This window comes from Natator depressus, chromosome 4 (genome assembly GCF_965152275.1).
Source record: "Natator depressus isolate rNatDep1 chromosome 4, rNatDep2.hap1, whole genome shotgun sequence".
Taxonomy (NCBI): Eukaryota; Metazoa; Chordata; order Testudines; family Cheloniidae; genus Natator; species Natator depressus.
The window spans coordinates 64,769,530-64,787,759 of NC_134237.1; the positions used below are offsets into that span (position 1 = coordinate 64,769,530).

General features: G+C 39.1%; 1 protein-coding gene across 2 annotated transcripts in view; it reads right to left on the bottom strand.

Annotated features, from left to right (window-relative positions):
- The window catches only part of FSTL5 (follistatin like 5), a 546,388-nt gene that overhangs the window by 442,717 nt on the left and 85,441 nt on the right, over window positions 1-18,230 (bottom strand). For both annotated transcript variants that reach the window (XM_074951085.1, XM_074951084.1), the window contains exon 3: window positions 16,861-16,894. In XM_074951085.1, coding sequence (XP_074807186.1) covers window positions 16,861-16,894 — 34 coding nt within the window. The remainder of the gene's footprint in view (window positions 1-16,860; window positions 16,895-18,230) is intronic.

The window sequence follows — 18,230 nt, forward strand, 5'->3', positions numbered from 1 at the left end:
TTCTTCTGTCATGTGAAATACAGCCTGAGCCAAAGCCCATTAAAGTTCCATAAAGTATGAAATGACCCAAACATGAAGCTAAAATGTCAACTAAAATAACCCGTTTAGAAAATAGAGGGGAGGGGAGGAGAGGAGCAGCACCAAACAAACAACTATACTCCTACGTGATTCTTCATTTCCTCTTTACAGCCTGGACCAAAATACAATAAGATACTACTAATACTGCTTTTGAAGTATTTCCAGCCTCATGTCCAGTCCAAAGAGGGTTAGATAAATTCATGTAAGCTTTGGAAAAGCACCCAAGCTTTATCCTGGACATGCAGGAAGAATGACCAAATGAAAGGGATGTGGTTTGATTAGGCAACAGCTTCATGCCTTCCCCTCATCTGAGGATTAAGGGGCTGAAGAATGGGGCTTGTCTCCTTGCTGTACCAGACATTAGAAACATAACCCCATTCCCCTGCTTCTTTATTGGATGGCTCCCCCTAAATCCACTTTCAATTCCAGTTTACCAGAACACTGGACTCTCTATAGAACGAGTACCTGCATTCACCTAACATCTGACACCTGCTAGATTGTGACAACTTGAGCCATGTCTCCTGATCTACTCCACTGGGTCCCTGATCTGCTGTGAGGAAAGCAAACACACACACACACACACACACATACACACACCACACTCCACCTTGGCCAATCTAGCAATGAGGGGAAAAATTCCTGACCAGTCCTGAAGGAGGTGACTATGCATTGCCCAGAGCAGACCACAACACCCAGTCCTACTCTGATCCCATAGGTAGGAGGGTGAGGACAGCTGACCTGGGAATGAGAGGGACTCTGTCAGGACCAAGTTTCAATATATACCTTTCCCCTGGTGTCCTGGGGCCAATGGCATACCTGAGCCCCTCTGGACAATCTGCAGCTCAGATGATGCCCCCTAATCCTCATTCAACTTGCAGGAGAGAAGGAACCCTTACAGGAGCCACAACTCCTTTCTTCCTGCCTGACTAGACAAATCCACCCCCCCAGACACACACACACACCTTTGAGGTTGCAGGGATTGCATTAGGATTATTATTCAAATTCCACCTGAATCCTGAACCACTGGAGGTTCACACATCACTAACATTCACTCTACTAAAACATTTTCAAACAATTAAGCAAAAATAGCGAAATTCATCCCTAGGGTGAATTCACTGAAGTCAGCGGAGTCACACCAGGGATGAATTTAGCCCAGTAAGCCCTTCTTCTCCTTCACGGTATTGAACTTCTTATTCTTTGTATCTGTGCAACCTGAAATGTTATGTTCACTACAGAGATAGGAAGTTTATGAATAATATATTGTATAGAAATATGCTCTCTCCAATATATTTCATAATGTTTGTTTCAAAGTTTTAACAATTTAACAGCATGTAGCCAAAATTTTAAAAAGACATTAACAGGAAAAGAAGCTGGTGATACAAATCTATGGCGTTAGCTTGACAGGCTTTCTACCATGTTACCACATACAGTAGCGACTGTTACACATCATCCTAATGCAGGTAGATAATTTTGCAATATGGGAGTTCTTCAGGTCATTTTCTCTGGAGCTTGCTGAATGACAGAGAGGTCACACTGGAACAAAGAGCAGTCTAAATGACAATCTTTCTACCTTGCAAAAACTATGAGCAGTAAAATAAATAATAATGGATTGCCGTTTTTGTGTCATTCTAAAGGTGCTTATGCAACTGAAACACAGGATAAGTATTCTACATAAATTCCAGCTGAACTCTGTTCCATTTACAATGCAGTACAATAAATCTGCAGTGTGAAATACAATTTAGCTACATATATTTTCCCCATTATACAATAATATGCCAATTATTTTAGTGCCACTAGTGACAAGTCTTCAACCTTCGATGTATATTCTGTGCTATCTGCAGGGATTATATATAAATTTGAAACTGTTTACTGTGGATCATATTCTGCAATCCTTACGGACACTGAATAGCATTTAACCCTGGAAATACACCATGATGTCTACATCAGTGGCATCAGTCACCTGGGTTACTAAGGATGAAACAGGATTGTTGAAATGGCGCTAATCAACAAATTAAATAGCATAAAAAGCCACATTGCCCAGGATAGGAAACTGATTACTATTACACACAGAAATTCTTATTAGTGGTTATTTTTGCCTTCAAAGACATTTTGAAGAAGAACAAGCAATAATATTTTTAATAAAGTATGTAAGCAAAATATATTCTCAAAGAAAGATAAATGACCAGTACATCTTTAGTTTTACATTTCATAATAACAAATCAGTTAAACTAGGCAAACCAAACAGATACAGAATGTACTTAACTACCTTTGATCTCAGAGAAACAAGAATGTTTAGATTTTAGAGAAGGGATGGGGAGGTGCAGATTCTGACATGTTACCTGGATGTAAATCTAGAGTAAAGTCATAAAAAGAAATCAATGGAATTATCCCAGATTAACATCACTGCAAGTGAGATTTCAATTTGGCCTAGACTATCCACTACCAGTCACTATTTGTGGGTAGGGATTTTTAATCATGCAGTTCTACCCACAGACAAAATCATCTTTTGGGAGGATTCCCTCTGTGGTTTATAGATACAAAGGTACTCAAAGTGTCTGATCCTAATCCTATCAAACAAATTGGTATATTTCCTTTTGGCTTCAATGTGTAGAAAATCAGGCCTCAAAACAACTTAAGGACAGAATATGCATGTCTGTTCCTGGAGAGTGAAGGGATGATACAAGAAACATTGTCACCCTCTTTGCTGCCCTGTGTATCAGTCAGGTCCAACCATACTACGTGAGAGGTGTAGGGATTGCTTGTGCCTAGCAACCCCTAGATGCCAAGATCCCTCAAAGGGCCTGGAGAGAGAGACTACACATCTTCCAGAGGCTTTTTGGCAGTCACATTTCCATGTCACGCATTGATTTATTCCATCCTGCACTTTACTATGATATTGAACTTCCATAATCTCATTTACTTATTCTGGGCCTGTTTGACACTCCTGCAGAAGGAATTGGCAGGGAAACAACCTACTCTCTGCCTTCGCACAAGTGGGCAGGCAGGGACTGCTTGCAGGTGAAGAGTGAGAGGAGCCAAGGCAACATAGCTGGTCCAGCGCACTGAAGGACATATGCTACATCAGGTTTAGAGATGATACAGGGTACAATGCTCCACATCCCCTGAGCAGGGAGAAACTGCTCAATAGATTCTGACTCTTTGACTTCATACATGGGATTTGTGACAAAGCTACAATTTAACCACTAGTGCCATCTACAGACCTAGTTAACCCTTCACACTGCCCAATTCAGCAAATTAAACATACCCATTATCTAGTAAAAAGAAAAGGAGTACTTGTGGCACCTTAGAGACTAACCAATTTATTTGAGCATGAGCTTTCGTGAGCTACAACAGTATGCATCCGATGAAGTGAGCTGTAGCTCACGAAAGCTCATGCTCCAATAAATTGGTTAGTCTCTAAGGTGCCACAAGTACTCCTTTTCTTTTTGCGAATACAGACTAACACGGCTGTTACTCTGAAACCTGCCATTATCTAGTAATACATTTCAATTTTTTCAACTTTCCTATTCAGTATATGTATAACAGGAAGGCTTTTGCAATGGCTTGCAGATTACATGCTTACCCAGATTAGAAATAATTGATACTGAACTCTTAATTTCATTTGCACTAAATTTTTTCAATTAAAAAAATGGCAAAATGGCTTTTTCCCATTTTTCTAAGACCCTTTGAAAACGTAATGGACTACTGGCTAGTGTATTTATGTGTCACTGCTATCTACTTGAGACAATTAGAACCGCTCAACTGCTCCACATACCCTGTGAGAAGTTGTATACTACTAATAGCTAAAGGAAATGATCCCTTAGCTCAAATGCTCAGTGCATTTGTTTTTTTGTTTTTTTTTATCAAAATGGTCTCAGGTCTGCTTAGGTTCCTGCTGTTATTGATATGTTATGAATAAGTCAGGTATGTAACACTGTGACAACTGTAAAGCCTTAGCAGGTCTTAGATCAGTTTGAGAAGTGAGATTTTGACCACAGATGCTTAAGGATGAGTTTTTTCTCAGTACAGGTGTATGTCCCAAACTGGCTAGTGTTGTGTATGTGTACTACTACCCTCTGCTGGATGGTATAAGAACTGCTAAAATGCAAATCACAGACCATACATTGCTAACAACTAACAGTTTATATTTTGCCACAAGTAGTATGAGCCAGGCCATTCTTATTGATAAAACAAATCGAGGCTTTATCCTCCCTGCCATGATAAAATTCTGAGTATGAAAACAATGGCAATTGTGAAGTCCCTAGGTGGTCAGAGATTTGTTACAATGCTTTGAAGATCAACATCAAAAATAGAAAAATATTATGTTTTCTGGCTATTATGTTGCAGCTATAGGTATACATATAACAAAACAAAAACAAAAGCAGAAGGTTTTCGAACATACAAACATCAGAGTCGAGTCTCTTTTATCAAAAGGAAATTAAAAATAAATCATAGGTTGCAATATTGAAGTTATGCACAAACCAATGTTATGAAATTCTATGAGAAGACACATAATCCTTACAGACCTCAAGCCTGACACTCTGGCCAATATTCTCACTTTCAATAGGTCAGAATTAATCACCTCTACATTTAAGAAATGTTAAATAGTACAGCAATGATATAATATGCATGCAATATCTGAATCATCATTTACCTGTTATCACTTGAATAATTTTGATTTTCTTCATTTACCTGTAATTTCACTAGAACCAGCCTAGCAAGGTAAAAGACAGTGGGTCAAATTCATCCTTGGTGCAACTCCAAAGTCTTCAATCATCTTGTACCAATAATAAATTTGGCCCAATGTCACTGGACCACAAATACACCAAAGAAAGAGCTGACTTCCTTTTAACTAGAATCTAGATTCTCTTTAATTAGTATATTGAAATAAGATGATCACCTGTTATACTATATAGGCCTTATTCTTATCTGACATTGGCTTTATACCTGTGTAACTCCATTAACATCAGTGGAGTTACTGCTGATGTACTCTGAGTCAGATGAGAAAAGAATCAGAGTTTAAGATACAAGTTAATTCACCACTTCATGCCAGTTTATGCTCACGTAGCTTTAATGAAGCCAAAAGAACTATACTGGTGCAAAACTGGAATGACACCTTGGTGAATCAGAGCCACATATTTTATTTTCTCCACTAAAGCTGGTTTCACAACAAATGTCAGTTATCTCCACAAATGGAATTATGTTAAGTGAAGAGTCTGTTTGTGGGAAAAACACCATTGACCCTTCACAATTTGTTTCAGAGTTTCATGTTATAATCAATTGATTCTATACTGGTTCATAAACTAAAGAAAATCACAAACATGTAACATATTCAAGCCGTTCCAAACGATAAGATTAAAATGTTCTATTGATGATCCAAATCTGCATCAATGGGACTGATTGTGAGAGTCAGGTGACCAGTAACTGCTCTTACATTGACCTCATGGATCAGATCCTTAACCCAATTCTGTTCCTTTTGTACTGCTTTTATGGTGTAAAAGGGATGGTGAATTGCTCTATAAGGACAAATGGTTATTGGGTGCCCTTGCACTGGAGAATTTTCAACTGACATAAAGGGGACTCTGAAGGTGTTTGACAAGGGTTGAAGAGGATGTGGTGCAGTGTCTCATACAATGAGAATTGTATATCTGCAGATCAACCTTTAGGATGCTGTAAGTTGGGACAAGTTAACATAAGAATGACTATACTGGGTCAGACCAAAAGTCCATCCAGCCCAGTATGCTGTCTACTGACAGTGGCAAATGCCAGGTGTCCCAGACAGAGTGAACCTAAGAGGAAATGATCAAGTGATCTCTTTCCTGCCATCCATCTCCACTCTGTGACAAACAGAGGCTAGGGACACCATTCCTTGCCCATCCTGGCTAATAGCCATTAATGGACTTAACCTCCATGAATTTATCCAGTTCTCTTTTAAACCCTGTTATAGTCCTAGCCTTCATAACCTCCTCAGGCAAGGAGTTCCACAGGTTGACTGTGCACTGAGTAAAGAAGAACTTCCTTTTATTTGTTTTAAACCTGCTACCCATTAATTTCATTTGGTGGCCCCTAGTTCTTATATTATGGGAACAAGTAAATAACTTTTCCTTATTCACTTTCTCCACACCACTCATGATTGTATATACCTCTATCATATCCTCCCCTTAGTCTCCTCTTTTCCAAGCTGAAAAGTCCTAGCCTCTTTAATCTCTCCTCATATGGGACCTGTTCCAAACCCCTAATCATTTTAATTGCCCTTTTCTGAACCTTTTCTAATGCCACTATATCTTTTTTGAGATGAGCTGACCACATCTGTACGCAGTATTCAATATGTGGGCATACCATGGATTTATATAACGGCAATAAGATATTCTCCGTCTTATTCTCTATCCCTTTTTTAATGATTACTAACATTCCGTTTGCTTTTTTGACTGCCACTGCACACTGCATGGATGTCTTCAGAGAACTATCCACAATGACCCCAAGATCGTTCTCCTGATTAGTTGTAGCTAAATTAGCCCCCATCATATTGTATGTATAGTTGGGGTTATTTTTTCCAAAGTGCATTACTTTACATTTATCCACATTACATTTCATTTGCCATTTTGTTGCCCAATCATTTAGTTTTGTGAGATCTTTTTCAAGTTCTTCACAGTCTGCTTTGGTCTTGACTATACTGAGCAGTTTAGTATCATCATCATCATCATCATTGCCACCTCACTGTTTACCCCTTTCTCCAGATCATTTATGAATAAGTTGAATAGGATTGGTCCTAGGACTGACCCTTGGGGAACACTACTAGTTACCCCTCTCCATTCTAAAAAATTACCATTTATTCCTACCCTTTGTTCCCTGTCTTTTAACCAGTTCTCAGTCCATGAAAGGATCTTCCCTCTTATCCCATGACAACTTAATTTACGTAAGAGCCTTTGGTGAGGGACCTTGTCAAAGGCTTTCTGGAAATCTAAGTACACTATATCCACTGGATCCCCCTGATCCACATGTTTGTTGACCCCCCTCAAAGAACTCTAATAGATTAGTAAGACATGATCTCCCTTTACAGAAATAATGTTGACTTTTGAGCAACAATTTATGTTCTTCTATGTGTCTGACAATTTTATTCTTTACTATTGTTCCAATTAATTTCCCTGGTACTGACATTAGACTTACCGGTCTGTAATTGCCAGGATCACCTCTAGAGCCCTTCTTAAACATTGGTGTTATATTAGCTATCTTCCAGTCATTGGGTACAGTAGCTGATTTAAAGGACAGGTTACAAACCATAGTTAATAGTTCCGCAATTTCACATTTGAGTTCTTTCAGAACTCTTGGGTGAATGCCATCTAGTCCCGGTGACTTGTTACTGTTAAGTTTCTCAATTAATTCCAAAATCTCCTCTAGTGACACTTCAATCTATGAAAATTCCTCAGATTTGTCACCCACAAAAGATGGCTCAGGTTTGGGAATCTCCCTAACATCCTCAGCCATGAAGACTGAAGCAAAGAATTCATTTAGTTTCTCTGTGATGACTTTATCGTCTTTAAGTGCTCCTTTTGTATCTCGATCGTCCAGGGGTCCCGCTGGTTGTTTACCAGGCTTCCTGCTTCTCATGTACTTAAACATTTTGTTATTAATTAAAATTTTTGAGTTTTTGGCTAGCAGTTCTTCAAACTCCTTTTTGGCTTTTCTTATTACATTTTTACATTTAATTTGGCAATGTTTATGCTCCTTTCTATTTACCTCACTAGGTTTTGACTTCCACTTTTTAAAAGATGCCTTTTTATCTCTATCTGCTTCTTTTACATGGTTGTTAAGCCACGGTGGCTCTTTTTTAGTTCTTTTACTGTGTTTTTATAATTTGGGGTATACATTTAAGTTGAGCCTCTATTATGGTGTTTTTGAAAAGTGTCCATGCAGCTTGCAGGGATTTCACTCTAGTCACTGTACCTTTTAATTTCTGTTTAAATAACCTCCTCATTTTTGCATAGTTCCCGTTTCTGAAATTAAATGCCACAGTGTTGGGCTATTGAGGTGTTCTTCCCACCACAGGAATGTTAAATGTTATTACATTATGGTCACCATTTCCAAGAGGTCCTGTTATAGTTACCTCTTGGACCTGTGCTCCACTCAAGACTAGATCGAGAGTTGCCTCTCCCCTTGTGGGTTACTGTACCAGTTGCTCCAAGAAGCGGTCATTTAAAGTATTGAGAAATTTTGTCTCTGCATTTTGTCCAGAGGTGAGTTAGAGTAATACTAACAAAAGGACACCCAAATCAAAAAATAGATGTTTAACTTTCTTTTCAAGGGCATGGTTAAACTGTTCATTTAAATGTAGGATGAATGTAATAGACCAAATATGTTCATGATTCTATTCCAGCATGAAGGACATTTTGAATTAAAAAGTCATGAGCTTAACTGATTTTTTTTTTCAATCACTTCAAACACAAATCACTTCAGTCCATATCAGAATGTATCAAGATATTCTGGGCCTGATTCTGATCACACTTACACCAACATCACTTAATTGAAAATAGTGGAGTTATTGGAATTTAGAACAGTGTCAGAGAGCAGAATTACAGCCATGTATCAAATGACCCATGACAAACAGGAACAAAAGATTATGTTTATACAGTGATATAATGAAGTGTGTGCATATGATGTAATATCAGGAGCAGATACAGTATATTGTACATTTTAATGTAGTTTGCTTTGTTCAGTATTAAAAGCCATATCAAAGATTGCCATACTATAAGATGTTTAAAATATTTTCTGTCAAGTATTTCCCATTCTCTAGCATCTGATAGTATCTGACAACGTTTCTGGCCATTTTCTAGCAGAGGCAATCAATTTGACAAAGGTCACTTTTAGACTCCTTCCTAAATATATTTTAATGTTGAACAGTGTTCAGCTGTTCTTCCCTTCTCCTTCTCCTCTTACTTTTGTTTATGCACAGAAAAGTATATGCATTTACAATACTATGAAACTAGCTACAGTATCAGTCTGGCATTCCAAACAGGATTGGTCCTGAGTACTGCTATTGTGTATGTGTGTCGTCTTTTTCCAAGTGCTAAATGCAAGTAAGATATGCAAGTGACTCCCATATGGTATACTCCTTATTCCTGATAGCTAAAGTTTAGAAAAGGGGCAGATGTTTGTTAATGAAATCAGAAAAGGCTGGCAATATGTTCATAATAATAGAGAATTACATTTTTGAAATTCATCTGTAAGTCAACAGTCATTTTGCATTCATATTGTTAAAGTAAGCGTAAAATGAAAAGGATTGAACATTTTGAGAAACTAATACTGTAATTAAAGAGCTGTCAATCAATATTCTTCTATTTAGTTGTGTGTGTTGGTGACACTATGCTCAGCTGATCAGTAGCAGTTCACAAAAACCTGAAAATTTTTAGTCAGTTTCTAAAATGCAGTTTAAATAAAAGAAAAACAGTTATACTGTAAATTTTAACACCATTCAAATCAACCAAGCACATATGCCATTGCTTACAAACTGAAAAATGTTGTCTTTTGCCAATATCCATTTGGCCCCTTTTTATATTTTTATTCTCTCTCTTACAAGTTATTATGTGAAAGACCCAAATTAACATTGGGCTCTGCCCAGTATGATTTCAAATGAGTCAGTGACCGCAGGATTCTAGTCTTTTAGATTTTGTTTTGTTTTTCCATTCTGTTGATATTTGGTAAAATGGGTTCTTAGACATTGATTGTAAATTAGTTTCTATTGTTCTATTGTTATACCAAAAGAAGGACAGGAGACGTTTGATATGGTTTTAATCAGGCCGCAACTTTATTATTAGATGTCTGGGACTACCTGGCAGATAAAAGTGTACAGTGCAGGTAACCCCATGTCATTCAATAATTACATGGAGCGTCTTTCGCCAGCTCCCCCTCTTTTTCCATCCAGGTCCCCCAGCCAATCCATTGCTGGGACCTTACCATCCACTTCCCTCATAGGACAGTTAAGGTGGGCCATAAGTAGGGCCCTACCAAATTCATGGCCATGAAAAATGCATCACGGACCATGAAATCTGGTCTCCCGCTGTGAAATCTGGTGTTTTGTATACCCTCTACTATACAGATTTCATGGGAGAGACCAGTGTTTCTCACACTGGGGATCCTGACCCAAAAGCGAGTTGCAGTGTGGTTACAAGATTATTTTAAGAGGGCAGCGGTGTTACCACCCTTACTTCTGTGCTGACTTCAGAGCTGGATGGACAGAGAGTGGCGGCTGTTAGCCGGGGGCCCAGCTCTGAAGGCAGCGCCCCACCAGTAGCAGCGCAGAAGTAAGGGTGGCAATACTATACCATGCTACCCTTACTTCTGCACTGCTACCTTCAGAGCTGGGAGGCCAGACAGTGGCGGCTCCTGACTGAGGGCCCAGCTCTGCAGGCAACAGCACAAAAGTAAGGGAGCCAATACCATGCCATGCCTTCCATACTTCTGCTCTGCTGCTAACAGTGGCTTTGCCTTCAGAGATGGGCTCCTGGCCAACAGCTGCCACTCTCCAGCTGCCCAGCTCTGAAGGCAGAGCCACCACCAGCAGCAGCACCAAAGTAAGGGTAGCAGTACTGCACACCCCCCACCCCCAAATAACCTTGCAATCCCTCCACAACTTCTTTTTGGTCAGGACCCCTAAAATACAACACCATGACATTTCAGATATAAATAGCTGAAATCATGAAATTTACGATTTTTAAAATCCTACGACTGTGAAATTGACCAAAATGGATTATGAGTTTGGTAGGGCCCTAGCTATGAGAAAGGGGATTGGCTGCCTGCGATACCAGTTATAGGAGCTCCAAACATCCCCCCATTCCACTCCTTTAGCAAGCACCTCCTTTCTAAGTCCTTTTCCAAGCCATTTACCCGGTCTCTGTATTCCTTCCCTGTGGAGCATCTGCACTGGATATCCACCCTACACTTAAATAATGAGTTGCGACCTACAACCTACTGCCCTTCATACCATGCATGAACAGAGCCCCTGCTGAACCCGCTGTGGGGAAGGCAAAAAAAAACAACAACTCCACCTAGGCCAATCTGGTGATAAGGGAAAAATTCCTTCCCAGCCCTGCCAAACAAGGACGGCTAGCACAATGACCACAGCAAGTCTTGACCAAACCTGGTATTTCACCACCTGAAGGGGAGGGAGGGTAGATGCTGCCTCAGCCTGATCCATATAATAGGGGGCTTCATGCACAGGGCTAGCCCCTTTTAAACCCTCCCACCCATCTAGTTCCCAGTGGAGGAGTCAGTGGGTTCCCTGTCCCCTTTTGCAGCAGTTTGCTCCCCCCCACCCCTGCAGCCCTGAAGCCATAAAGCACTCTTCCCTTCATTCAGCCAGCCAGCCAGATTCCACGCTGCCCGCTGCCCCTACTTAAAGGTGCGGTGTGGTCATTATCAATAAAAAGGAAATAGAAATAGAGCTATAATTATTTTTCTACTTCCACTGTGGGAGCATTTCAAAACAGCTTTCGTGTGAGTTCAACTTTTGATCATGAACCACAGTGATTTATTAGACTATTTGTGCCTCCACAAACTGTACCTCAGTGCTTTATTTATTTATTGCAAACTCTGCTATTCTAGCTGACTGACCACAAACTATTTCTCAGCATCCCACATTGTTGGAATTAAAAGGCTGCTCATTTTATCTGGAAGTGGTGAATACTGGAGAACGCTAAACTGTAGTTATTGGTTGCAAAGGTCGGACAAGGTCCTAGCTGGTCATTTCTTGCCTTATTATCATTGTGTTGTTGGCATATGCATTTGAGCAATCCTAGTTGCAATTTAGTTATGGTTTTTATTTAGACGAATTCTATTAAAACAGATCAAGTACACCAATTTTACATAAGTACTCTAATTTGAGTTTCTAACAGTTTATGGTATGTTACATTTCATATATGTTAAAATATCTAAAATTAGACAGGAGACCCTTATCCAAGCTTATATGCATTACTTTACTTTAAGGCCCTATTCTACCACCACTCACATGCTATGTTTAAATTTGCACATAATTAAACAAGAGACTTGTGTTAGGATACTCCCTCACTTACTTTAAGCATAATTTATATACTTTCTGATGTTGACGAAATCACAATCATCTCAAAAATATTCTAGTAACATAAGGAAGGGTGACAGCACATTCTAAAACTGTGATTGGAACATTTTAAAATTATGTAACTTTGTAAACAGAAGCAAATCTTCTGACTTAAGCTATGCATGGTAAAAGTTCAGAGATCCATATTATGGAACAAGGAAGACAATATTACAGACAGAAAGCAGTTAGTTTATTTGTTTCAGTTTTGGTGTGAGTGACTTGAGGATGATTGCAGAAGTAACAGCTGGAACAGAGGAGCAAAGGAAAAAAAAACACCAAAATATAAATAGAAACTCCGGCATCAAAAATGATACAACACAATCACTATGAATTTATTATAGGACTGAAAATTATAGACTCGTACTTAGATACTAAAGGCTTGATCCTACTCCAAATCAAATCAACAGAAGACGTCTTATTGACTTCAACGATGCTGAATCAAGCCTTAACTGGATAGGTATCTTATAAGGTAAAAACTCAAAGAAATGCCGGGGTAAGGAGAAGATATCGGAGTATAACTGGCAGCCAAGAGTTATGAGGTACTGCAAATCATTAAAATTGGAAGAAGAAAACCCCTTGATTTATATTTTGGGAAAGCTGTTGGACATGATCTTCACTTACCCTCCAAATTAAAACAAGACAGAGATCCTGAAAGGTTCAGAACATTTCAGGAACTTCAGATGTTTATTAGTTTTATGTATCCCTAATTAAAGACTATTATTAATGGAGTCTATTACTTCTTTTTAGAATCAGGCAATTAGAAGGGCATTATCTCAGAACAACATACAGTGTACACAGTAGTTATCCTGTGCATAGGATGTAGGGAACATAATTAAATTCTGTCTTGGAAACTTAAAACTACTTTAAGTTTACCATAAGAATAGGTACAGTACATTAGTTTTATGAAGTGAATGACAGGAGAAATGGGACTCCCTGTTGCCAGTAAAGGAGTTTCTATAAACTAAAATTTGAATGTAACCTTACATTATTTAGTGTTGATCCAACCATTGCTACTGTAACACATCTTCCTCTACATGTAAAATAAGGATCATTTTTGGAAACTTCACAATAGCACAGAGAAAAAGAATGAAAAATGTGACAATGAAACGCATAAGAAAAGCACTAAGCACTATATGAACAAAAGCACAAAAGAATATATGAACATTATTGTAAAATCCAATCCGTGTGTCTATTTGGCAGAAAAGTGGAATCAATTTTCCAGAGAGTGCCTTGTGCCTCAGTGTCCTTTCAAATCACTGGAATCTTCAAAGTTGGATTGTCAGCGTAAACAGAGATATGCACAGCATGCAGAAATATCAGTAGATTAAAAATTTCCTTTAGAGATGTCAAAGTCATAACCATGAAGCTGAACACCAATTTAACTGACTGCTTGGAGGTAATGGATTTATCCCTGAAACTAGTGCTTGGCATAGTTTTTGTAAGCCCCTGACAATTATTTACTTATTTAGTCTGCTAAACTCATAGCCCAATGCATCTCTGAACATGTGAGCCTTGCCAACTGGCAGGTAATTGGTTCCCTATCTTAATATATTCCTCACTGCATGGAGGTAACACCCAGAAACAATAAATAAAAACTAACCAATCAGCATGTCCCATGACATACCTTCCAGATAATTTAATGCTGTAAGAATTGGATAAGTGGCCTGAGAGCTCTCTCATGGGTAGATACAAGCTGCACGTACTTATGTACTGTATCCACAAATTTATAATTTATTTTCACCTAAATGTTCTGGTGAATAAAGTAAGTGAATGTTTTCAGTAATGTATCATGGCATACCAATGAGAGTTCTGAAGGGTTCACCTGTGGATTATGCTGTCTGAGAAAACACAAATGCACGAGGGCAATAGTGAAATGTCTTAGATTGTAAACTCTTCAGGCTAAGGACTATGGGGTAGATACTTAGCCGGTGTAAAATGTCATAGCTCCATTGCGGTCAATAGAGCTATAACCGTTTACACCAGCTAAAGATCTGGCCCACATCTTTAGACCGCTCTAGTGTAGTGGGGCCCAAATTGTGACTATTGAAAGCGAGCTTTATATTTATATATATACTAATTATTGTTTTATTTATTGTAAATTGTAACACCTAGTTCAGACAATACAATTAAGCACTTCACCAGGACATTAATGAACAAGTAAGCAGCACCAGTGTCAGTAGTGCAGTTAAAAAATAGAAATACAATTTCAGACTAATTCAAGACACAAACTGTAATATATCTATCTACCTGTTATTCAGAAGCAAAATCAGGCTTTGCTGTGCCAAGGAAGCATCAGAGAACAAATGAACGCAAGAACTACTGTGTGAGTGTGTATATACATATGCAGTTTCTACTAACAGTGCTTTGTGTTTTTTGAGGTTGTTATAATAAGCTGCATATACAATACATAAATTAGATTCTAGCCTCTTGGACTTTAACTTATATTAATTGCTTAGTGTTTTTCCCCTTCTGTTCAACTGCCTCATGTTTCATTTTGTTTTTCTTTGTTTTGCAGCAACATTTCCTCCCGTGGCATAACAAAAAAATAATAGTAAATGCAATACAGATAAAGCATCAAAATTATGATAATAATTATGATAATAAATATAGTGGAAAAGGTTACTATACAGAAAAGCCAATAAATATCTTATCAAATAAAATTCTATTGCTAGACCTCTCTGTTCCTGTACATGTTGCTGCAGCCTCCACTTCTCTGGCTTGACAGATGTTATCTCGCACACTTATGTTCACTCAAAGCAATGTTGCAAAGAGCATTTTCCTGGTATGTCTCTTCAACTAAGTCACCCTTCTTTTTTGTATCCTTCAACTGGTTCCCGCTTCTTCACTGCATCAAACACCAACTCTTTGTCTTTATTTTTAAAGCCCATCATGGCCTATCCTTGCACTATCTCTCACCTCTATTGTGGTACTAACTAGACATTGATCCCTGCCTATAGCCTGACCTCTCAGTGATGCCAGCCAGCATTAACCATTTGGCAAGCTTTCCAACAAGCAACTTTGGGTGGAAACGGTTTGCCTGGAAACAGTTCCCTGCAAAAATCTGTCTTCCTTCAAATATATTCTTAAAAATCAACTCTGCTATAATGGCTTCAAAAAACTTGATAAGGATTAGGCAGCTGGTATGCTGTGACTGTTGCATAACACTCTAATTTGAATGATCTCACTGTTACTTGCACCCATCCTGTCTGTGCTGTATCCACCATTTGTCTTTTGTCTTATATTTGCACAGTAAACTGTTCAGGGCAGGAACTTTCTTATTATTATATACTTATTCAGTGCCTAGCTCAATGGGGATGGGCCTTGTAGGTACTACCACAGTATAAATAATATGTGGAAATAAATTAGACCTATATTGGAAATTAGGTTTGGCAACTCAACAAGTTTTTCATGCACAGCATTTCTTTATACTTCTTGTGCCAGAGGAATGTGGTCTGCTTCCTCGTGTGGAAACGGCAAAGGGTTCAAATCCCAAAGTACACGGGTCTCCTGAGATCTCTAAGAAGCAAAATGAATCCACATGGAGGGCCCTTGCTTCTGTAATGGCACCTGTTCCTCCCTCCATTCCTCTCCCTCAATTCTGTATCTGCACAGCACAGTTCCTGCAAGAACTAGACTGAGAAGGGGCTCCCTGGACTGCCACTGCCCTCAGAGCCTGCTTAGAATAGTATAAAAGAGTAATCAGTGCAAATAACTGCAGAAGCTAAACACTAGCTGAAGTAACTCTTGAGTTTGTCCCCTGAATTTGAGTGGCAGGAGAATCTGGTGGAGCACGAATTCTCTGCCCTTTTACAACAGATCTGGTTGTTCGCGGAGCTCCCATGGAGTTGATGGAAAAGGGAAATCATGTTATGCAGACAGATCTGTTGCACCTCCTTCAGCCAGACTGACCAGTTTTTGGTACAGGCCATAGGCACTGACTCCATGGGGAAAAAATAGCGGTGCTCAGCCACAGTTGTTTGGAGCATCCCCAATCAGCTGTTTCACCCTGGCTTAGCTGATTGTAGGTGCCGCCAAACAGCTGATTGGTGGCTGGGGAAGGGGGGAGGGCAGAGAGTGGGCGGGGGCCTTGGGGAGGGGAAGGAGCAGGGGCAGGAGGAGCTGGGGCGAGGGCAGGGCCTTGGGGGAGAAGGCAGAGTGAAGGCAGGGCCCTAGGGGAGGAGTGGAGTGGGGGTGGGGTCTCGGTACGGACCGGGGGTGGAGCATTCCTGGGGAAAAGAAAAACTCAGCACCTATGGTCCAGGCCCTTCAATTTCCATGCCTCATGCTGTTTTACACTGATATAATATTTTAATCTAGTGTATAATCACTGAAATGTAGGAAAACTGCAATGGCAAATAAATATAAAGAAGTGCATGCTTGCCTAAAACACAGAATATTATTGTTTCCTAAGGAGGTCCATTGAGGCCCGGATAATTTGTAAATAAAATTGGGATCAACTCTATGCAAGGGTTGGAAATGTAGTAATGTGAACTCCAGGTTTTTTATATATATTTTTTCTATGTAGGTTTGTCAAAAGTTCTTTGGCTTTGGTTCTATATCACACTAAAACACTCAGTAAATAACATGAAGATTATTTTAAACACCTATGAAGATTAGGCTCCTGATAATGGCATTAAAATTATTTCTGCATTTTAAAAATAGTTAGTACTTACCTTTATTTCTTGAACTTTCTTGATTCTTTTCTTGCTGGAATTAAAAAATAGAAAGAAAAATGTGTCATTAACTGTATTAGTTGTATTAGCAAATTAACAAGGAAAAGGTTTATTCCACTGAGAACAGCACCATATAAGTAATAACGTCTGTTGGCGTGTTTGTAAAACTTAATTAGCTAAAGAAAAGGAGATCTGAATCCCTTTTTTAAAATAAGCAGAGAAAGTGAGTTAAAGTAGACACACTCAGAATTTTGCAACAGAAAAGCTTCAAAAACAGACTCCAATGAGAAACTGCTGAGCTTGAATTAATATACAAACTAGATACCATTAACTTGGGTTTGAATAGAGACTGGGAGTGGCTGGGTCATTACACATATTGAGTCTATTTCCCCATGTTAAGTATCCTCACACCCACCTTCTTGTCAACTGTCTAAATGGGCCATCTTGATTATCACTGCAAAAGTTTTTTTTTCTCCTGCTGATAATAGCTCATCTTAATTAATTAGCCTCTTATAGTTGGTATGGCTACTTCCACCTTTTCATGTTCTCTGTATTATATATATCTTCTTACTATACGGTCCATTCTATGCATCCGATGAAGTGGGCTGTAGCCCACGAAAGCTTATGCTCAAATAAATGTGTTAGTCTCTAAGGTACCACAAGTACTCCTGTTCTTTTTACACTCAGAAGACTAAATCTGGGTGAACTGTACATAGGGGAATATATTCTGATTTTATTAATACTTCTTCTTCTTACTATTATTAATTATTATTATTAACAATTGTCCGATTAACACTTTATACATATTTAGCCTATGAATTGTCCTTCAGTGAATATACTTCCACTACATCTTCAAATGTTACCAGTCATTCTGTGTGGTGAGGAGCGGGTCACCTAAGCCACATAATATTGTTTCTACTCCCTGACTGGATGACACAGAAATGTAGGGATCAGACTAGTCCAGTAAAATGTCTCTGACAGCCAATACCTGATGTGCCTTAGAAAGGTGCAAAACAACCCATGATGGGCAATTACACAATAACTTGCCCTCAAGGGATGTTTTCTCCTCATTCCAAGTAATCAGTGGTTGATCTATAGCCCTTATAGATGTTATAACTGTTGCCTCCTCATCCCTGAGACAGGCCTGAGCTTGTGCACACACTCCTGAACAATAATTGGTTAGTATTGGTAGCTATGACAACCACACCACAACCCTGGAGGAAAACTCTCAGAGCAATATGGGCATCTAACACATGGTAGGTTCATCCAGGAATGGTGCGCTCCATCAGAAGTGACACTTCACTTTCCTCAGGCTGCATCCCTGGAGCCTCCTTTCCTCTCCTAAGATTCAGAGGGTTGCAGATGCATCT